The following is a 22,596-nucleotide window of genomic DNA, read 5'->3' as shown; positions in this document are numbered from 1 at the left end:
TCAATATTGGGATTGGTGGCTGTTTTTTGATATGCTACCTTGCTATACTTTACAGCAGAGCTTTCCAAACTGTGTGTCGCGACACGTTAGTGTGTCGGCTGCAGTGTGTAGGTGTCTCACGCGAATGTAACGAGAAACCTCTGAGTCTATGTGAAATAAGCAATACCAACTTGCATGCATTTTTACGCAGCAAAGGTGCCGATTAGTATGGTGCACTAGTATATTCCCCTTCTGTCGTATCCATGTGTGCACACCACGGTCGAGAGATCATACAGGTACTGCGCATAATCAGGTCGAAACAGCTGATTCCACGTCACTTCCGGTGACGCAGCTGCACCTGAAGTGACTCATTCGAAAAATTCCATGGGTCCAGTTTTTTGATAGAACACCGTCTCAACCACCGCTCGATCGCAGCTCGACAAAATTGGTTCATTGTGAAAAGTCTTGGAAATGTATGTTATTATCTTGCAAATCATATATTTTTAAAAATATAAATGAAAGGTTTTCATGAGATATGTTGTGTCCCCATACATTTCGTTATTACAATTTATGTATGTGTCCGTATCTCTTATACGGACACATACATAAATATAACCTTCAGTTTGCTAGTAAATCTGAATTACTGTGTCGCGAAATGATGCATGTCTAAAAAGTGTGTCACCAACATGAAAAGTTTGGAAAGCTCTGCTTTACAGTATAAGGGCACTTTGTTAACCTCTCCCTCCTCTCCTGAAACTTATGGCAAAATTTCCCTTTGATTCCAGTACATACTATTTTAGTCTTAGAAGGTGTTGATTATGCAACAGTAGCTGAGATTGCGAATGCTCTTGGATTTCTTTCATTCTGCACTCAGAAGCAAACTGGCCTAATTCACATCTCCTGAACTACTGTGTAAATCAGGATATGGTTTTCCTTCCAATTCTGCACTTCTCCAAATTTTCCAGTGCCATTTTTGGCTTTAAAAAATGCATCAAAATGCATATTAAAAGGTGTACTTTACCATTATATGTGTACAGATATTCATGCACTTTTGGGGGGGGGGGGAAATCCTGATTAATATGGAAACGGGAAGGAACTATGAATGAACACATTCAAAACTAATATCAACCGAAAGTACTGTGATCTGGCCATCCGTAGTAGAGAAAGACCTCAACTTGGAGAATAGCTAGATACAAAGGACGACAGGTCTTCTGTACCTTTTAATAGTTGCTGATATTTGCTCTGTGTCCTCATATCTGACTAGAAAGAAAGAGCTTTTATACATCATGAGGCCTATTAATTACACTTAAAGCCTATTCTTCTGAAGAAATCACAGTAACTTCCATATTATAGCCTTGAGACCCAGTATGCCACCTTGAGTCCCAGTATTGCAAAAAAAGTGGGGGTATAAATTATTATTATTATTACATTTCTATGCTGCCCCATAGTTGAAGCTTTCTGGGCAGAATAACAATGAAGATTATGTTCCCAGGAATCCAGGGCTGTTCTGCTTAGCTTCATTAGAAGGACTTGCCTTCTCTGAGCTAACAGCCTTAATCCAATTCTAGTCACTTGAAAAGAAGGTATTAATGCGCAACTAGTTACAGGGAAATGTGGATGAGGATGCATTATTTGAATACGCATTGAACTATGCGTCCTATTCAAAGTGCTGCAATGCAGATAGACTATATCTTCAGTCAGCTGGACTGTGCATTTGAGTTTGTATTTGAATACTCATCTGACTTAACATCTGCAATTCCCTATCTGGAAAGTAGTACACATGTGCAAGCCAATTGATGCGCACAGATCCCTTTAACTGGATCTGAGTGTCGGTTTAGCTTCGATTTAAAGAAAAAATGTGTTTTCATTCTGTACGTACCATCACAGAAAAAGGCTTATAACCCGAGAATGAACAGCATTTAGCACTTTAAGAAGGTGTTTTTGTATATATGTCCACCAGTCGCTCCCTTACTTACTTGGAAAGTAGTTCCTAAATTAAGTGTGTCTTTTATTCCAACAGGAGAAATTTTAATCATAAGAAAGAATATACATTCTCCACAATGCACTGGCACCATGATGAAGTTATGGATCTCGCTTTCACAATAGAAGGTAAAGTCGCCTGAAACAAGAATGCCCTGTTTCAAGTCCCACTTCAGCCTTGAACACAGTTGGGGACCTTGGCAAGCTGCTATTTTCACAGTTTCTCTCCCCCCCCCACCCCAATCGCACTATGGGAATAGTATTACTGGTTATCTCTCCAGACAACGTAAGGGAAGGGCTTTTGACATTTAAGGTGCACTGAATAAATTCTAAGCATTATTGCAAAATAAGTGATGGATCCCCTCAACATATCTACCAAAGGCATGAAAGTTTAAACAGTCCTTGGCCAAAACAAGAGAATTCTTCCTCCTACACACACACCCCACCCCATCACAGTTGCATAACACCAAGGTAATAAAAGCTGGAAGCCTGCTTCATGCCACTGTTTCAGTTGACAGTCACAAGTAAACAGCCTGCATTCTTAAGCGAAAGGAGAGGGAAGCTTGAGCCGCAAGAAAACAAATCTTTGTCTCCATGAGAAGCAGTGGAGATAAATCCTGTTGACCTCAGTGGGAACTTAGGCAGGCCTCACAGTGTTTGTTTTATTCCTGGCTTCTCTTTTGAAACAGGAAACAGCTTGACATGGCAAGTGGGAGGATTTTGCTACGTTGCAGCATACCATTTTTTGCTTCTGTAAGCACAGTGTAACTGCTCCCAAAGCTTTCGCTTCAAAACCTTTCTTTGTTTAACCAAATGTAAAAACCTGAACCCCTGCTGCTGCTGCTGTGTGCTGCTGTTCTTTATAGTCCAGTGCATGAGAGTTGTTGCATTCCACACCATCAGAAAGTTCAGGCAAATATCGTGCCAGTCTAGGTCTACTCAGAAGTAAACCCTGTTGAGTTCACGGAGCCTTACTCACAGGTATCTCTTGAAAGGATTTTGCAGCGTAGTCCTTTTTAGCAGCTGAACCCAGCTTCATGTATATGGCAGGAGATAGTGGTGTTCCACAGGACTGGAATATATGTAAAGCTAGGGTCTTCAAGGCACGCTTCCCGCCCCTCCTGATTTTTATTTTATTTCTCCTTTTTTAGATCATTATTTTAAAACTGGGGCACTGGCATGCTGCAAAGCAAAGTGCTGCCCTCCGGCCCCATCTATCAAACTAGATTCAAAAGAGCGGTTTTGTATTTTGGAGTTCAGGCCCCACTGCTGTCCTGTTCTTGGGCAAGTTCCTTTTATTCTTACCCATTTACCTTCTGGGAAATGAGTGTTTTGTGATTGGCCATTCCCACCATGGCAGCCATTTTGTGAAAGCGCCGCTTCCAAAAGCTGAATAGATTGCAGAAAATAAGAAAACACACCAACTGGCAGGGCTTACACATGACACAAAGTATGCCCCTCGTGTAGAATTGGGTTACTTTTGGCAACAGTGTTCAGGTTGTATTCTTTTAGTGCAGAGTACGTGCAGCCCTGTGGTTAATGCAGTAAATAAGAGCAGTGTAACTTGATATTTTTTGCTGAGAAGCACGCAAAAATACGTTACATTTCTGAGGCATTTGCATTTTATTTGGATTGATAGGAACTAGCCTTCTGAGTGGCGGGGTTGAGTCTGTCCTGGTTCAGTGGCGAGATGGGTCAAACGCTAAGAAAGAATTCTTGCCTCGTTTGGGATCTACAATACAGCATATCTCTGTCTCGCCTGACGGAACTTTCCTTTGTACCTCGCATTCGGATAACAGTAAGTCGAATTAGGGGAGGAATTCTTTTTTAGATAATGCTAAAGATCCGCAGCTATTTGGGTTATGAAACAACAGTTCTAAACCAGCCATTGAAGTATTCATTTCCGTGCAGGCCCAGCTCTAGAGTTCTTTGAGCGCGTAGGCAACCCTGACTCAACATCTAGTCCTTTGATCCGCCTTTCCCCCTCCCTGCTTTGTTATAGGCTCCTCTCAGTTCATAGGAACATAGGAAGCTGCCCTATACCGAGTCAGACCATGGGTCCCCCTAGCCCAGTACTGTCGACACTGACCGGCAGCAGCGCCCGAGGGGTTCAGGCAAGAGTTTTTCTTTGCCCTACCTGGGGAAGCTGAGGATCGAACCTGGGACGTTCTGCATGCAAAGCAGGTGCTCTATCCCTCTGAGCTATGGCCATAGAGCCAATGGTTGACTGGGCTGCCCACCCCATGCCAGTTGTACGTTCAAGATTAGCACTGTGCAATTGGATAAGCAATGCTAGAATTTTGTGTGGGTCTTAGAATGTTAGTCCCTCACGAAACCATTAGTGGTAACTCGTGCTTTATTAACTTTGGTAATTCTCTCTGTGTGTGTGTGTGTGTGTGTGTGTGTGTGTGTGTGTATTACATTTTTATACCGCCCAATAGCTGAAGCTATCTGGGCGTTTCACAAAAATTAAAACTATTTAATATGAAGCCCATCAGGCTTGGCTGGAAAGGGACACGTTTCCATAATTAGCATTACAATCCTTCCATACCAGGACCATTATGCCTGTGTGTCACGTAATGGCATTAGCTCTGCTCATTATTGCCCGCCTATGGTCCGGAAGCCTACAGTTTTGGGCTGGCTTTGGTCAAGCCAAAACTTATGATTGGCAGGACCCAGGGCCTCCCTTTGGCCAACCACCCTTCTCTGCAGGAAGGGGCAGCAGAGAACTGCAACTCAGGTGCTCCACGCCCTGCCCAAACCCTTTCCTAAAATGGTGCAGAAAAGGGTGGCAAGGGGCTTGCTGTTGCCTCAGCTGCACAGCAACCAAATAGCCTCCAACCTTTCTCCTAACTTGGAAGCTGTGGAGAGAGTGGAGGTTCCCACTGAACTGCTGGGATTGTTCCCACCCACCTCCACAGTTCCTAGATTTGGAGTACTTGCCAGAGGCCAACAGCACCCTCACCTTGGCAAGCATAGTGAGTTGAACTGTGGAGGCCTGGCACTGTTATTTCCCTGGTAATCCATTTGAAAAGGACACAACCTTTGGGCAGGGCAGGCTGATTGGCAAACAGGCCTGGACTGCGCTCTCCATTCCAAACATATCAGACTTTTTAAAAACACAGTTATTTTGTTTGGGTTTTTTTTATATTTTTCCTTTCAGTATAAAATTCTGAAAGTGAAGGAGAAAATTAAAATAAAAACAGTATAAAATCAATAAAATAAACAGATGGGCCAACAAGGAGTGCTTGTGCATTAAAAAAAAATTTTAACTGCACACTAAACAAGCCTAAATTCTTGGCTCTGGTACATTGCTAAGTTCAAAAGTTTATGGCCGCTACTGGAAAGTAAATATTCAGCAATGGGCCTGTTCAGATGACACTTCAGGCTCTGTGGTTAGTGAAACGGTGGCTCTCTGGGGTTAGCGCTAACCACAAGCCGTGATGTCGCACACAACACTTTAAGCCACGGTTAGAGCTGCTAACCCTGCTGCAGTTGGTCCGGCTGGGGTTAGTGAGTGTGTTTAGCAAAACACATCACACAAGACACCTTAAACCCTGCTGCTTAACCAAAAAGCCTTGTCCAGCAGGGTTTGAGGTGTCTTCTGAACAGGCCCAATGACGACCAGCCTAAGTATAGATAGAGGGTTTTATAGACTAGCGCAGATTCTGAATTGTCCAGTTGTAAGCAATAGTTGTAAATTTTGCAACCCTTCGTTCTTAACCTTGTTAACTTCTTTTAATTCGTGTAGAAATCGTAATCATACACAGCCACTTGAAAGTCTCTGCAGTAATTCAAGGATTAATCAGAGGTATGTCGTTGTTTGTTGTGTGTGTATTTTTTTTTTTTAAAAAAAAACAAATTCTCATCTTGTCAAATGAATTCACATTCCAGCTCATACTGTCTCGTTTCTTTCAGGCAGTAACGTCAAGACTGGTTTGATGGTTGACCCAAGGACGAAAGCTTTGGTTCTGAATGGCAAGCCGGGTCACCTGCAGTTCTATTCACTGCAAAATGACACTCAGCTGTATAACGTAAGTTAGATCATCTAGTGCACCCTTGTAACTAAGCCCACAAAAGCTACAAATCTACCAAGAGGCTGGTAGCCTGTGTTTCCACACTAGCCCCCTCCTCTACAGCCAGCATGGAAACGCGGAATATTTTGGGAACTAGTAAAAAAAGAAAATGGCCTTCTATGGAGCCGAGGGATCGGTTTCCCTGCATCCACAGTCCAGCGTGGAAACCAGGCAGACTGGCGGAGGAGGAACCTGGACATCTTTTCCTTTTCCACCAGCCAGTTCTCTCACCTGCATGGCATCCTATGCATTCACCTGAATAGAATTCCTGGTCACTTTAGGCTCTACCAGGTGAGCACTAAAGTGCAAGGCTGATGTACTCATAGAATAGTAGAGTTGGAAGGGGCCTATAAGGCCATCGCGTCCAACCCCCTGCTCCATGCAGGAATCCACCTTAAAGCATCCCTGACTGATGGCTGTCCAGCTGCCTCTTGAATGCCTGTAGTATGGGGGAGCCCACGACCTCCCTAGGTAACTGGTTCCATTGTCATACTGCTCTAACAGTCAGGAAACTTTTCCTGATATCCAGCCAGAATCTGGCTTCCTGTAACTTGAGCCCATTATTCCGTGTCCTGAACTCTGGGAGGATCGAGAAGAGATCCTGGCCCTCCTCTGTGTGACAACCTTTCAAGTATTTGAGGAGTGCTATCATGTCTTCCCTCAATCTTCTCTTCTCCAGGCTAAACGTGCCCAGTTCTTTCAGTGTCTCTTCATAGGGCTTTGTTTCCAGACCCCTGATCATCCTCGTTGCCCAACCATGCATTAGGCAGGCCTTCATCAAGGCATCCTGCCTCTTGTCCTTGTGCCACACTGCCATCACCTCCACCTTCAGCAGGCCCTTTCCTGAACTATTTGAGCATCGTCTGACCTGCTCCTTCTCAACTCTCCCACGTTTGGTCTCGCTACTTGCCCTCCCACATGCCTACCCTTGCCCTCCATGCCCTCATGTTGTGTTTTGAAGCCGCCAAGCATTTCTTTTCGCAATTGCCCTCCAAATCCACACGAGCTCAGGAACTTTCTCTGTGTGTCTCTACCAATTTTGCAGTTGGATATCGTGCAGCAGGAGTTTATCCATCAGTATGGCCTGAACCAAGTGGAGTTAGTGAAGGCTGCGTTTGATTCCAAGGGCAACTGGCTGGCTACTGTGGAACAGCGGCAAGGAAGCTGCAGTGAACTCGAATTGTACATGAAGCTCTGGGCGTATGATGAGCAAACACAAAGGTGCCTGTGCTTAAGTTTTCAAACAAATCCACAGAAAGCTCTCTTGTTCCAATAATTACTACATTGCAAAGCAACGATATTTCCTGATATCATTTTAACGCCCCCTATCCTATCCACTTTCTTCTACCTTAGTTGCCCTAAACCAGCCTTCCAAAACCTGGTGCTCTATGGATGTTTTGAACTTCAACTTCCATCAGCTTGAGCCAGCATGGCCAATGGTCAGGAATACTGGGAGTTGTAGGCCAAGACTTCTGGAAGGCACCAAATTGGGGAAGAACTGCCATAAACCATTGAGTGGTGGGTCTTGAGACATCAGAGTAAACTCAGTATTCCATGTTTACACTGATGTGTTATGTGGCATGACATTGCTTTGGTCACCACTGCCACCCCATGTGATGTGGTTGCTGCTCTGTGGTTGTTGTCACATTGGACAGTGCCCATGTGAAAGCTTCCACCAACATAGTTCTTCTAACAGCATGCTTAGCATCCCATGCAAGTGATGTACCTCCCCAAGGGGGGCTGGCTTCCATTTCGTGGCGTTCTAAACACACCCTTAGGAAACCGACATGAGCAGAAGTCTTCATGTAGACCTCCACCAATGTGGCAGCAGCCAAACAGTTCAAGGAATGTACACAACAGATCTTCATCTCTGCCACCTCTGCGGCTTTTGCACTGCTGAGCTTTGTATGGGCTGCAGATGTTAGCACAACCTTGGTGCTCCCAGTACCATAGCCACTTTTTACATTTACCTTGTATATCCAGCCAAGTGTAGCTTTATGCAGTATACACTACATGGTGGTAGTCCTATACCGATTATCTGCACTGTTACTAAGAAACCAGGTGGTGGTGACATTATGGAGCTGGTGGAAAGATGCAGGATTTTTTCCCTCGAAGTATGTGCCATTTACATTGCGTGTTGCTATTTGGGGACAGTTGTAGGTGGCAGCCAAATTCAATGATCATCTGCCATAGATATATCAGGGTCTAATGGTACTGGTATGGCCAGCCACTAGTTAACAGTGATGAAGTCCACCAAATCCTGCACTTGTGCGTTCTCTACCTACTGCTCAATTTATATTAGTGAATCTTGTGAAAGAACATAAGAGCTTGATCCCTTATGGTGGACAGCATTGCAAAATGAATGCCTTCTATTTGGGGATAAGGATAGCATGAAGTCCAAGTCTGAAAAAGTGAAAATATACAGTCCAGTAATTGTGCCGGCTTTTTATTTCGTTGTTTTGCTTTGTTGGGATGGAGGCTCAGAGCTCAAATCCAAATACTTCGACCGCAGTCTAGTACAGAGTTAAGCACATTGAATCCCGTTGACATCATAAAGAAGGCTCTTTCCCTCCCTTTCTTTTAGCTTTACTCTGAACACCAGAATAAATACGCCACATGAGGATTGCGTCACGGCTGTGTGTTTCCGGGGCGCAGATGAGTCTGAAAACATAACACCAACGTTGGTAACGGCTAGTCATGATGGACACTTCAAAGTCTGGATGCTTCTGGTTGACAATGATGGTGAAAGTAAGTCAGATGAGGGTTAGTTTGTCTTCACTTTGGAGATGAGAACTTTTGTTCCGTTTGTTTCTTGATTAAGGGAGTTGAAACATGGTAGAGCAGATTTTTTCCATCCACATTGTGGATTTCGATTTGCATGTTTCTTAAACCTTCCTGTGTACTGACAGCTAAGGAACCAGCAAGGATCTTTATGGGACTTCCAAAACTCAAGTAAAATGACATCTTCAAGTGTGACTGAAGATGCTTTTTTCCATGACATTCTCTTTCTCAACTATAGATTAAATTTACAGGCTGTGTTCACACATCCCAGTAAGCCAGAACTCTCAGCAATTCTGGCTTATCGTGAACCAGAAAGTGTGCTGGTGGGCGCTACTCGATCACTCATACTTTTCTAACAAGCCAGAATCATAAGCCAGGGTTTATTCCCGGCTTGTGGTTCTGGCTGGGTAGGAAAGCAACAAGCCAGAAATAGGGAGTTTGTACGTAAAAGTAACAAACTACAAATGGTCTCTTTGGTTTGTTTAGCCACTCCTACTGGCAGGAGGAGCCAGGCAGGAGCAATCAAGCAGTGTGCACCATCCCGCGTACTTTCGCTTACCGTGACATATGAACCAGGCAGCCTGCCTGACTTCTGGTTTCTTTAGATCCTCTTTTTTTCCCAACTCCAAGGAAGAAATGAGAGCTGCTCATAGAAAACAAATAGAAAAATCCAGGTTTTCCCTGTAGGTAGGATTGGGCAACAGAATATCCCCTCCAAACAAAAGACCACAACAAAGATGGGTGTTCCTGTCTCTGGCATTTAGTGAGAACCCAGAAGTTCCCTCTCCAGACAGTGAGATGGGTTACTGTAGTATTTTCCTATCTCTTTGCCCTCTACCATGGAAGCTCATACAAGTCTTTGTCAGAACATTTGAGGGTGAGGGTGCAGGAAGGATTACAATATTATCTTATCTTTCTTTTAGCTTACAAACTTCTACATATCTAAGGAGTCCCCCAAGTATGTTGAAATGACTTGCTTATTTTGGGGTGACCCCATTTTGCTTCTAAACCCAACAGATTTTGGATAGCACAGGGTTACCCTTCCAACTTACCTTATGCACTTGAAGTAGCAGGCTGGAGCAGTTACTCATGAATAAGTGCACAGTCTGCTGTTACAAGTGTCAGGGAATTGGGTTTTGGGTTTTTTCTGAGCACAGGGAGGGATCCAGATATTACTGGAGTTTCGTGCCTCTTTAATGTGGTGCTGACTACTCTACAATACAGTCCAGAAGTGGAGCCCTAATCAAGGCCTTGGACACATCCCAGGAAAAGTAGCTGAGATGGGCACACCCTAACTTTTGAAGGTGATAGCTTTTTTAGAGAGAAGCACTTCCTTGTAACGCAAACTATGCAGTCTAGCCTGTACCAGGAAAAACCTGTATGCTTGTGGCTAGTATCCCAGAATTGCAGTTGAATGAAATGTCAGCAAAAAAGATGTAATTTATAAAAGTTAATGGTTTTTAAAAGGTTCCAACGTTTTATTAAATAATGGAACACACAAACTTGGATATTAACGTAGCTAACCATATTACACGCTCCCAACTTTTTTTGCTTGCTCTACAAAATGTGCTGCTGCTGTCCAGTTGGTATTGTTGGGCAGGGGATCATCCCACCACTCTCTTCCCCCAAGCTTGGAAGCATCTTGGCAGCACAGGGCCTAGCCTGCTACTAGCCTTTTCTGTTCTAGAGCATGAAAGGGTGGTGAGGGGCTTCCTGGGTTGCTGCTCAGCTGTGGCACCCATACAGGTAACCCTTTCGCCTCCCTTTTCCATGGAAAAGGGAGCCGGGGGTGGGTGGGGTGGGGAGCTTCTTTGGTCACCGTTTGATCAACATGTCCAGATGGGCAAGCTTGATGCCTCCCTTTGCCATTGGAAAGGCAAGTAGAAGGCTTCCTTGGAACCCACTCCGCCACAGTGTCCAAAGCATTGTGAACCGCCCAGAGAGCTCCAGCTACTGAGCAGTATAAAAATGCAATAAATAAATAAATAAATTTCGGTCAAACAGCCATACCAGCAAGGCGAGGGGCAGGTGACCACAGTTTTTGAGTTAGCTAACAAGGTCTGCCTTAAAATTCTCATGGGCTGTTTTTTTTTTTTTTAATTAATCTTATGTGTCGTCTTTTCCAACAGACCCAACCCTAAGCTGGACCTGTGATTTTGTAGGAAGCTATCACAACTATCACGCTACAAATTGCTGTTTTTCCGAAGATGGCTCTTTGCTTGCAGTTAGCTTTGACAAAATAGTCACTGTGTGGGACTCAGAAACGTGGGATCTAAAATGCACTTTCTGCCATCCTCCTGGAACTATACTGTACGTGGTTTTGATCTTTTATATTGCTTCACTTTTATTTTTATTTAAATTGGGGTGTTTGTTAATTTATTTATTTTTTAAAGCCCTTTGAAATTCACTGTTCCCGAAATTTAAAGTATTAAGCATTTTCTTTTCAGAAGCAATTCTGCTGGGCCCTTCAAAGCTTTTGCTGAATTCTTTGGTTTTTAAGGACATGATCTGTCAATAAGAACAAAGCTCTGCCAAAATCAACTGATTTTCTGTGTCCAGAATAACTTATACAAAACTAGCAATTGCATAATTTTGGCTTAAATTAATCTGGAAAGGTGTGTGTGTGTTTTAAGAGTTCAGGCCCTTGGGTTAGGAATTGAGGTGCAACAGGTAAAAAGGATAATGAGGGGAGGGAGTGGGAAAGGTGCAAGAATAAAGCATGTTATGAAATGGCCCTTCTAGGCTATAGTACTAAAGTTCTGTTTTTAAATGTGTTTTGGAACCGTAGGCATAGCCAGGGTTTTCTCCTTGGTTTTCATTTCTACAGCTTTGGAGGCAACGCCTCTTTAAAATTAACCACTGGCTTCCCACGTCTGTAAGAACTGCTATGGTGAAAACTTTGGCCCTTTCTACACCTAAGGGTTATCCCAGAAAAATGGAGGGATTGTCCCTGCCTTCCCCCAGGATCCCCTGTGCATCATTTGGACACACAGGGATGATCCAGGAACAAAAGGCAGGTGTAGAAACGGCCTCTGTAAAGACATCTGGCTACATGAGTGTTTCTGAGCATGTAAGCTGTCCCATTGGGTTCTGGCCCTCGTCTCCTCGTATTGACACTGCTTGTGCAGCAGTGTCCATTTTTAAATAGGTAAATTAACAGCATCCCTTGCAGGTGGTGGTGTATACGTCACCCGCACTACCCCAGTCAGCTTTGAATGCCTTGCACTTTTTACCCCTGGTCGCAAGCCAATTACTGCTGACTTACCTTCCTGTCTGGAAGATGGTTTCAGGAAACTTCTGGAATTGATAGAAACATCTTGCATTGCCTTTTTAGCCACCTGCCTGCACCACTGTTACCTTTAGTGGATTGCAACAGAATGGCTTACTGGGAAACTGCTGCTCTTCAATTTGTCCATCAAACGCCTCTCTTGGTCCTGACTATGCAAAGTAAACATTTACCTGGTTGCAAAGGGGCAGGGCAAATCCCGCTGGTCAAGATTGTGTGTCCATAAAATAGAACTGTTCCAGAGTCTGTAGACACACAGTTGACTTGTGAGAGTGACGTGAAAAGAGGCAAAGGTTGCTTGGTGCAGGGCTAGGAAGACTGACCAGTCTTAATGCTTAGATTTCCAGTTTGCCTGAATGCCAGTATTGCCTTCCCATTGTTCTGATACAGCTGACCCAGGGTCAAACAAAACTGGAGAACGTCCAAACTAACCTGATGGAAAAAGAGAAAACGTCACAGGGTATTGAAACATTATATATCTAGTTTTATTCCTTGAATTACCCCAGTGTGTTTCAGCCCTATATTTGGGCCTTCTTCAGGGGTTAAATTTCTACAAATTGACTGCAGAGATCTCTGAAAAATGACCAGTCATTGGATTCATCTTGGAGCCAGAGATCTCTGCAGGCAATTTTTAGAAATGTAAACTCCTGAAGTGAAGAAGCCCAAATATATGATAATGGACCAAAACATATCGGGCTACTTCAGGGAATAAAACTATCTTTCTATATGAACATCCTGAGACTGGCTTCTCCTGCCCCCACACGTGGCCGGAATTTGCATAATTACCTGTGCTGCAGCATGGGTAGTTAAGCAAATTACAGTTGCGCGTGACGAGGAGGGAGAAGTCACAATGGCTTCTTTCACCCCCGTTACCGTCCGAACCAGGACTTTGTCTCCTTTTTTCATTGGGCTATGGGGGGGGCTCACCTTTTTTATATGTGGGTGGTCTCAGTACTATAATGAACCACAAGTGCGCTTAGTTTTCCATTTTAAAATTACATTAATTCCTCAAGTTAGCATAAAAGTATAAAACATGTAGAAGGTCGTATAAGGAATTGGGATAGTGACTAGTCAGTCTATGGGAGAGGGGGAAGCAAAATGACAGGCTCATGCCGCTTAAATAATGGGCTCAAGTTAGAGGGAGCTAGATTCTGGCTGGACATCAGGAAAAGCTTCCTGACCATTAGAGCAGTACGACAATGGGACCAGTTATCCAGGGAGGCGGTGGGCTCTCCCACACTAGAGGCCTTCAAGAGGCAGATGGACAGCCATCTGTCAGGGATGCTTTGAGGTGGATTCCTGCATTGAGCAGGGGATTGGACTTGATGGCCGTGTAGGCCTCTTCCAACTCTACTATTCTATGATTCTAAAGTGAAGGAAAGTCGTTGTGCACACCTACCTACTACAACAATTCCAACCCTGGAAGGTGAAGTGGCCAAAATGGCTGCCTGAAGTGACCTGGGCTTGGGTCAGATGATGGTGACTCTGCAGGGATAAACCGCACAGATAAGACTAAAAGCTAATTAACTTTGCCTTTGCCATTTATTCTTCCAGAAGCCTATGTTTCGGGAGACTAAGTTGTTCCAAATACCTTCTGGGCACCACCAGTTCTGGCTTTTTGTGCTGCTGGAATTTGCTGAGCTGTGCATGTAAGTCCATTTAGCCTTCTTCTGTGTGGTTCTTCTTTCTTCCTTGACGTTTTAAAAATTGGCCGTTCTGACAAAACCCAAGAAAGTGATTGTTATATATTTCAGCTTACGCCAAATGGTTGTAGTTTTGATCTCAAATGTTCTGGCCATTGGAACCAACCCATTTTAGTAATCGTGTACAGTTATATGGTATTGTTAACCCATGGTGTATTTACTTGATAAAGAATAACAGGCCATATTCCCCCTCATTAATTGTCAGCTATGCAGAACTATTTCATACTGATTCATCATCAGTAGGCAGTTAATAGGTTTTAAAAATGCACTTTTAAAAATGACTTCATAACAATATGATCTGGTTTGCACATCGCAGTGGTAATTCCTGGGTTGCTTTTAATCAACAACGAAGGAACTTGCCCATGGTTTATTGTTGGGTTGTTTAACCCATATATAACATGGAGTATCCAGGTTCACACATTCCTAGGTTGTTGATTAAAAGTGGAAACTGCTAGCGCACTGTTCACACACCGCTCTCACCGTCCACCCGTCCCTGCAATTTCTGGGTTAAACAACCCAGGAATTGTCGCTGTGACGTGGAAACCGGACCAAGCAATATTATACCATGACTATTAACATTAAACATCAACTGGACACATGGAATTTAATTGAATTGAAGCTTGTATTTATTGAGGGCACTTACGCATGTTTTTGCACTGAAACATTCAAACAAGAAAAATGTGTACATATGCTTTTTCCTTTTCTTTTTGTTAATATAACACTTAAATTAAACAGGACTTGCATCTCCACAAGAAACAAAATGCTAATGAAAAGGTATTACATTAATCTGTAGCAGCCACATATTTCATCAAAAGGTCAGGCGTTGCCTTCTCTCTAAAAACAACCCAAAAAAGTATGTAGAGTAATTGCTCATCTAGCATCAAACATGTAGGTGGATAATTATTTAAACATCAGCAAAATTGTAGCACAGCCCATTTTAGCCTGCCTTTGGCTACGCTTCACTTAACAGCTGCAGTGATGAAGGAAGAAACACTATTACAAATAAATGGCAATGGAATTTTAAATATGTTTAAATAAAAAAGTTTCCAAAAAAGACCATTTAAAAAAATATATCAACAATACAACAAATTGAACAGATTTACAAATTTTAAAAAATCAGTAACTGAACATACCACAAGCATGTCAGCATGAAACAGTCTAGCTTGCTAAATGTTGTCAAGAGGGCCAGTTTATCCCAGGTCATAAGTGGTCCATCCCCTGGTTGCCATGAAAAAGGTCTTCTCTGCATGGCCACCAATTGAACCTCTACTAGCAGTGAGACACAGAACAGGTTCGCCCTTGACTTCCTGAGCGAGCAAGAGGATCATACCAGAGGAAAATATGGGATAAGAATTGGATAATAGGGTTCACCTAAAAACTATTCTCAGTCCAAGAAGAATGTGAGTTTACGCCATGAACTGGGAGGAAACTGTTTCCATTTTCTTAAGCCTATTCTAGGATTTTCTTAACTCTTTCTACCATCCTAAAAAGATGGATCTGGAATAGTAGAGTTACATCCATTCCCAAACATGAGTTCAAAACCTGAAGCTGCAGTGATGGAATATATTGAGTTCCAGTTTGGCAAGATGACTGATCTTTTCCTGACAATTGACCTAAGTAGAGTGAATGCTGCTTATGGTGATCAGCATGTGATTTCTGTTCCACAGCATAGAGCCAGCATACTTCAGTGTCACTTGCTGGCTATTGCTGAAATCCTAGAACTGTAAATACTTGCATTTCATGGATAAGAGTTTCTAGTTTTTATAGATGTAAATAAAAGCTTAAAAAAAAATTCTAGCATGTTTTAAAATGCATTGGTAACACATGCACACACACACACCGCCGCCCTTTTTTTTGCAGCTGCTGAAATGTGGTAGTTCAAATTCCACATTTTTTCTGTAAAACAAAATGTGGGAATCGTGCATATTATTATTGTTGTTGTTGTTGTTATTATTATTATTATTATTATTTCTTGCCCGCCTCTCCATTTGGATCGAGGCGGGGAACAACAGTAAGTATAAAATACTGATTAAAAACATAGTATACATTGTTAAACATCCTAAAAACATACTAAAAGCATACTAAAGTCATCCTAAAATTCCACTGGATAGGCCCACCAGAAGAAATCGGTCTTTATAGCTTTCTTAAATGCTAAAAGACTGTTAAGCTCACGAATCTCCTCCGGCAGGCCATTCCACAGTCTGGGAGCAGCAGAAGAGAAGGTCCTCTGGGTAATACCTGTCAGTCTAATTTTGGCTGGCTGAAGGAAATTCTTCCTAGAGGACCTGAGTGTGCAGGGTGGATCGTACGGGAGAAGGCGATCCCACAGGTAGGGCTTTAAAGGTGATAACCAACACTTTATACTTTGCCCGGAAACTAATTGGCAGCCAGTGAAGAGATTTTAAGTCTAGTGTAATGTGGTCACCCCTAGGTGTACCGGTGACCAACCTGGCTGCCATATTTTGAACTAATTGAAGTTTCCGGACTAGGCACAAAGGTAGCCCTATGTAGAGCGCATTGCAGAAGTCAAGCCTCGAAGTTACCAGTGCGTGCACTACCTTCTTTAGGTCTTCTAACTCTAGGAAGGGGCGCAGCTGGCGTATCAGCCGAAGCTGATAGTAGGCACCCTATTTTAAATCAACAGCATGCTCCTGCTGTGTAGTGAGGGGGGATTCTTGTGGGGGGACACGACAAAATTGACCTCCAGATGTTGCCCACCCCTTTTTTAAAAGGTCTAGTTGCCAAATTATTTTGTCTGCCTCGTGTTCTTGACATCTACCATCATTTTATGGATCTGAACTCTAACTCTGAAAAGGAACAGATACACCTTGCCAAACAGATGAGGGTTCTTGTTTAGCATTCTGTCTCTGGGATGGCTAAAGAGATGCTTGAGCCCACTGTCCCAGAAGCCGGCATTCAAGGGCTACAAGAGCCCTTGATAGGAAAGGCATGAATATATCCTTTTTTATTGGAACACATCCAGCAAGAAAATGCTTTTACACCAAGATCCAGCATTGGACGGGCTGAAAAGTACAATAGGGAGTCTTGACTATCCCCTGTGGGCTTACTCAAAGTCATGCAGGGCAGTTTGACCCTGTGGGCCCGCTGGTTTGTGTGTGTGTGGTCTCTCTCTGTCTCTTGCACTCTTTCAACAGTACTTTGTCTGAAAAGCTAGGTTTCAGTTGGTTGCACATCTTCACGGTCTTTCCTAGCAAAACAACTCCTTTGGAGAGTCTGCAGTTCTCTTTCATATCTGGCTGTTTTGGTTTTTCAGTGGAATGGAGTGCCCAGTTAAATGTCATCATTCTGCAACCTGATGGCCTGTCTGAAAACATTGCCGCCATTTCGTGGAACTCGGAATACTCAGACGGTGAGCATAAAGGCTTCTTTCTTTTTGTCAAGAGGGACTGGCCAGAGCTATGAAACCAGACTGGCTCAGAAAATAGACTTGAAAGCCACTTAAAACAATCTTAAAATAGGCTGATTCTGTCCACGTGGAAACTATACCATGGCTTGGATCTTAAGACAAGTTCATGAAAAGAAGTTCACTGAAAGAATGTTTCCCATCCTCGCCTTCTCGCAGGCACCTTTTATCTCTTTAGGGATACATCAAGTGGATGATAATATACAATTCAGAGTTCGTTGTAAATTCCTTTTGGATGCCTTGGTGGTTGTCGCCAAAAGGTTTAAGGCTTCTAGAAAGAAACGATGTTCGTTGCAGGATTTCCTTCTTGTTCTTTTCCCACAGTGTGCCTATTTCTCATTGGCCTGGTTCAGACAACACGCTAAACCATGCTGCTTAACTACAAAATGGTTAATGGAATGCATGCGTTCCGTTAACCATTTTGTGGTTAAGCAGCATGGTTTAGCGTGTTGTCTGAACCAGGCCATTGAGGTGGTATTGCCTAGTCACAAGTTTACCACCTCACTGAGAACTAGGCCTACTGTGACGCATCTCAGTTGTGGCACCCTGTAGATAGAGGACCAGCTTATTATGCCTAGATTTATATAGGCCCCATTACAGTGTGAGAATGTATCATTCCGGTATGATTTTGTGATTCAGTGACTCTCAGTCACAGAAGTGAAATAGTGGAGAGGGTTGTTTTTAAGGACTAATGTCCTCTTCCTTTCCTTAGTATTCGTGTTTAAACCCAGTGAGCCGCAGCCCTTATGTATCCAGAGAAAGGTCTGCAGAGGAAGAGTCCGGTGGGCTGTCTTTGTTCCAAGAGATGTGCCTGAATGTATCAGCTCAGAAAAATATCAGTGGCTAAGCCAGTCTCAGTTTTACTTCCTGACTGAAACACATGTAAGTATTTGTTTTTTTTAATGATCTAGAACAGCATTGTAAAGAGCTACTGGCAGGTCAGGATGGAAGAGTGTAGTGTTATTCATTGATGTACACAATTTCAGTGTACTATCATTCATCCTCCCAAGAGCACTGTAAGCTAGGACAAAAGACCAGGGCTGTGTTCACATGTAACACTAAGCCATGGTTTATGTTAACCATGGCTTGTTGCTGTAAACATGGCTTGTTTTCCGTGTTTCTGGTTTGTTTCTCTCCTGCCTTCTTGCTGGATGACATTGACTGGGTTTGCATGGCGCAACCGCCCACCATGAGCACCCAGTCATGGTGGGTTGCCGTGTTGTCCCAATCCAGTGCATCTTCTGTGGGGTGGATTATTTTTCATGACCAAGCCACACAAAGAACCCCATGGCTTGTTTTAGGCTTGTTCATGGGTTGTCATGTCATCCAAATCTGGGAGACTAATTTTATCCTGAGTTTTATCGTGTTTGCGCTACAAAGTCGCTTGCTAGGTGCGACCAAAAAGCCCGTGCCACTTGCTCTTCACAATCTCGCCAGTGACTGCCCTTCCACCAATGCACTTTGGAAGGACCATCACTCGTTCCCCAGCTTTTTTTTTTCAGTGCCTCCTTTTATAATTCAGCTGTCAAAGGGAGCAGAGAAGTGGAGTAGGCAATATCTGTCTAGATCACTGATGGCCAACTAGCCAGGTCTAACCCCCTTGAAGCAATTAACTGCCTCCCCAAAATATATTACTTCATGGTCAAGAGGAAAAGCTGTTCTTGACATGTCACTAGGAAGGGAGATACTTCATTATATATCCCTTCTGGGTTTTCTTTTAATGAACATGTGCTATTTAAGTTGATAATTTTTTATGGCATGTGCTTCAAAATAAATACTTTGAATTCTGTGCCATTTTTTAAAGGTTCGTTAAAATCCTAACAAGTTTTTCACACAGTCAACTTGTTTTCTCATTCTGAACGTTTAGGAATTGATGACGTTTAGTACAAAGTCCCCAGAAGAAAGACTTACGCCTTCCAGCAGACAGGTAATTGCTTTTAAAGGAGCTAAGGGGATTTAGCAAAGAAATCCACTCTGTGAGCTCTGTCTGAACTATCCTGGATTAAAAATACTGCCTTGTCCTAAATTAAAAATCCAGTTCAGAGTGCCATCCAGTACAGCCCTGGGGACTGCTGATACACCAGGGGCATGATCAATTACCACCCCTGAGCAGATCCTTGGATCCAAGCTATCCCATCAACGCTGTCACAGATCCCCATTTTCAGAGATGCCCAGGAGTAACTTTACATCTCTGTCAATAATTTTGCCTCTCTTCATACAGATCTGTAGCCTTAACTTTTCAAACCACAGGTTGTAATAGTTCTGTTGAATTATTTGGCTTCCTATGTAACTAAAAAAGGACTCATTGGCTGGGTTCGCACAATCACAGGGGCAAAAGAACGCATCGTGGCTTCTCCCCCTGCCTCCACAGCTGCCGGTTCTTTACATAATTACCTGGACTGCAGCGTGAGTTGGCGTGTCGTCCGAACTCAGCAGGCAGTGGGGGTGGCTTCATACACACCCTACAACTCACAACATGCAGTAGGGGTTGTGGAGTGGGTACGATGCCACCCCCACTGCACCACGCACCAGGTTTGGACAACATGCCAACCTGTGCTGCAGGAGCAGGGAGAGAAGCCATAATGGCTTACTTTACCCATGCCGAACGTGCAAGCCAGTCCTTGAGTCCACTATGTAAGAAGCTATCAGGGCCAAATTCTGATAATTTAAACCAGTCTTTCCAGCCTGGTGCCCTTCAGATATGTTAGGCTACAACTCCCAAAATTTGTCAGGGAGTCCCATGCTGCCGGGGGGATGCTAGGAGTTGTAATCCCAACACGTGTGCAGGTCACCAGGTTGGGGAAGGGTTATTTAATCCATGCCCATTCGTATTTTGTGGCTGTCTGCTGCAAAGTTTTCATTTGGAAACATCATTAGGAATTTCTCTCTCTCTCTCTCTCTTTCTCATATCTCTTTCATATGCGTTGTTTTTCTAATTTGGTGTGTTTTCTCCATCACCACTTCTTAGTTAGCAGTTGAGGAGAGTTTCTCCATGACACCTTTTTACCTGCTCCTGGGAAAGCACCGGCAACAAACAAAAGAAGCTGCAGAAACTGGGCGAGTAGCAACACAGAGCAACTTGGCACAAGAGTCACCTGCTGTCAAAGAAGTAAGAGAAAACGTAACGCGTGTTCAAAAAAGTATTCACGGTGAATGGACCTCTTAATAAAGTTTCCATTTTGTTGAATCTCTCCTTTTTTTTTATCTCCCCAGCTGCTTCACACTCCAGCCCATGTCTTACCATCCGCCTCTTTCCTGTGTCCTATTTTTGTTAACTCACTGCTGGTATCTAAAACAAGCAAAAGGTAAGAAATCCGCAGTCTGGTCTTTCAATTGTAGAATATTAAAATCTTTTTCTCATATTTTGTTTGAGATGGGAGCCTGCCTGGCATGTTCATAATTCTGGATGTAAATTAATGTATTTCTATAAGATACAAACACAGGTTATTGTGTTACTATATTAGTCCCAGTGATTTGAGGCAAACGCCCGGCCTGTTCAGAAGACACCTTAAACCATGGCTTTAACCACGGCGGATAAGGCTTTTTGCTTTATTCACCATGGTTAAAGTCGTGGTTTAAGGTGTCTTCTGAAAACGGCCTGGCTTAACCAGCATGGTTAAAGCCATGGTTTAAGGTGTCTTCTGAATGGGGCCTATGTTACCTCAGTTAACTTACAAGGCACATGCTAAATGCTCCCCCTCCCCCATAAAATGCTACCTATAAAAACAACATTGGCATGTCAAGAATTATTTTCTAGACTTTTCTCAGTCATGCTAGCTTTGAATATACAAACAGTCTTTTCTTTGTGTGGGAGTGTGTTGAAAATCTCAATTCCTCTCATCGCATCAGATCCTGTCTCCTTGCTAACCTCCTCTCATTCAGATCACTCTTCTAGTGATCCTTATAATGCTGGTCCATGACATGTATGGAGAATATTCATTCTTTTGAGGAATTCCATGCCCCTTTTGTGCTAAGGCTTATTTAATATATTCAGAAAACTCTTTAAGAAGATGAGAACAGTCTTTGTGGAACATCCCTGCAGCAGAACACATTGGGCTTCTACTTTTTGTGTTTTATGAGCTGAGCAAAATGTCTGTAATCCCCACAATAAATGGGTGATAATGGCTGATGGGCTAATAAATGGCTCTCAAATGCACATTTCTATTGGTCCTTTCATTTCATTTCATTTCATTTATTGCATTTTTATACCGCCCAATAGCCGAAGCTCTCTGGGCGGTTTACAAAAATTAGAACTACAACAATATTTAACAATATACTAATCAGCAACATCACAATAATACTCAAAAATATACTAAATACAAGTTCACAGCAAAACAAACCAGATAGGAAGATAAAAAGAAAAGAAAGCTTGGTTGGAACAGCGTTTCTCCCCCTGAAGCAGCGCCTCCCTTCAGCTCCAGCCTTGCTTTTAAAGCCTCCAGGTGGGGGGGGGGGGAGGGGAGCAGGTGGAATAGCTCACCCTTGATGGAACAGCATTTCTTTTCTTTTTTTTTACAGCACTGGTGAAGTTTCTGATGAAGTTGAAATGGAAAGCGACAATGCAGAGAATGAATCCGAGGAAGAAGTGGACTTAACTGAAGTTCACCCGGAGGCTTCTGAAGCAACAGAATGTTTGGGGGACATTATACCCAAATTATCAAAAGCTCAGGAAAGAGAACTGCGTAAAATCAGAAAACTGGACTACAGCTGGGCGTCAGCTCTCTAGACATGGAGTATTGTGGACTGCATATTTTTGTATTTCTTACCAATAATTTAATAAGATGTTCGTGCTTTTAAATAAAAGGTTGTTGCTTTTCCAGGACACGTCTTCAGTCTTTTGGCATAAATGTAATTTAAGTTCTCTACAGTGAACTCTTTGAAGTGAGTATTTTTACGTAAACGGAAGCTTTGTGGTGACTTAGTTTGGATTTAGTTTAGAACGATTGCATACTTCTACATTTAGATTATGGGCAAGGTCTAATTGGTAGACAGAATGTATTACAAAGAGTTAATGTTTTTAAATTAGAGTTGCTGTAGAAATGGGAAGCATTTGTCCACTAGTGCTTTTTTTAAAAAGCAGTTTAAAGTTTTAGTATGAGGAGTCTGTACTCAAGATGAAAGCAGACGTACTGTGTTAAATGTTAATCCACATTCCTATGATGTCCAAGGATGCCTGAGGCAGAATTTTGAAATATGAGACACAAAACAAATCCACTTTTGTCAAGCAGAGACAGCAGGGGTCAAATGAGTAACTAAGTTGAGAGGTCATTTATTAACTCTGGAAATAGCAGCCTGCTCAAAAACTTTCAGCAGAAAAACATTGTCTCAAGATAGATCTTCTGGATAATAATAATAATAATAATAATA

The 22,596-nt window shown here is 42.9% G+C and overlaps 1 protein-coding gene across 2 annotated transcripts in view; it reads left to right on the top strand.

Moving 5' to 3' along the window:
• Positions 1-22,046, top strand: part of WDR75 (WD repeat domain 75) — a 33,187-nt gene extending 11,141 nt beyond the window's left edge. For both annotated transcript variants that reach the window (XM_063116276.1, XM_063116275.1), the window contains 14 exons: positions 2,000-2,088; positions 3,599-3,757; positions 5,711-5,770; positions 5,878-5,993; positions 7,081-7,256; positions 8,620-8,783; positions 10,946-11,126; positions 13,657-13,751; positions 17,080-17,175; positions 17,942-18,111; positions 19,097-19,156; positions 20,198-20,338; positions 20,443-20,534; positions 21,748-22,046. In XM_063116276.1, the coding sequence (XP_062972346.1) occupies positions 2,000-2,088; positions 3,599-3,757; positions 5,711-5,770; positions 5,878-5,993; positions 7,081-7,256; positions 8,620-8,783; positions 10,946-11,126; positions 13,657-13,751; positions 17,080-17,175; positions 17,942-18,111; positions 19,097-19,156; positions 20,198-20,338; positions 20,443-20,534; positions 21,748-21,955 (1,807 nt within the window). In that variant the 3' untranslated portion in view covers positions 21,956-22,046. The remainder of the gene's footprint in view (positions 1-1,999; positions 2,089-3,598; positions 3,758-5,710; positions 5,771-5,877; positions 5,994-7,080; positions 7,257-8,619; positions 8,784-10,945; positions 11,127-13,656; positions 13,752-17,079; positions 17,176-17,941; positions 18,112-19,096; positions 19,157-20,197; positions 20,339-20,442; positions 20,535-21,747) is intronic.
• Positions 22,047-22,596: the final 550 nt, after the last annotated feature.

Source organism: Elgaria multicarinata, chromosome 2 (assembly GCF_023053635.1).
Source record: "Elgaria multicarinata webbii isolate HBS135686 ecotype San Diego chromosome 2, rElgMul1.1.pri, whole genome shotgun sequence".
Classification (NCBI taxonomy): Eukaryota; Metazoa; Chordata; class Lepidosauria; order Squamata; family Anguidae; genus Elgaria; species Elgaria multicarinata.
This window is presented reverse-complemented; position numbering and strand designations above follow the sequence as displayed.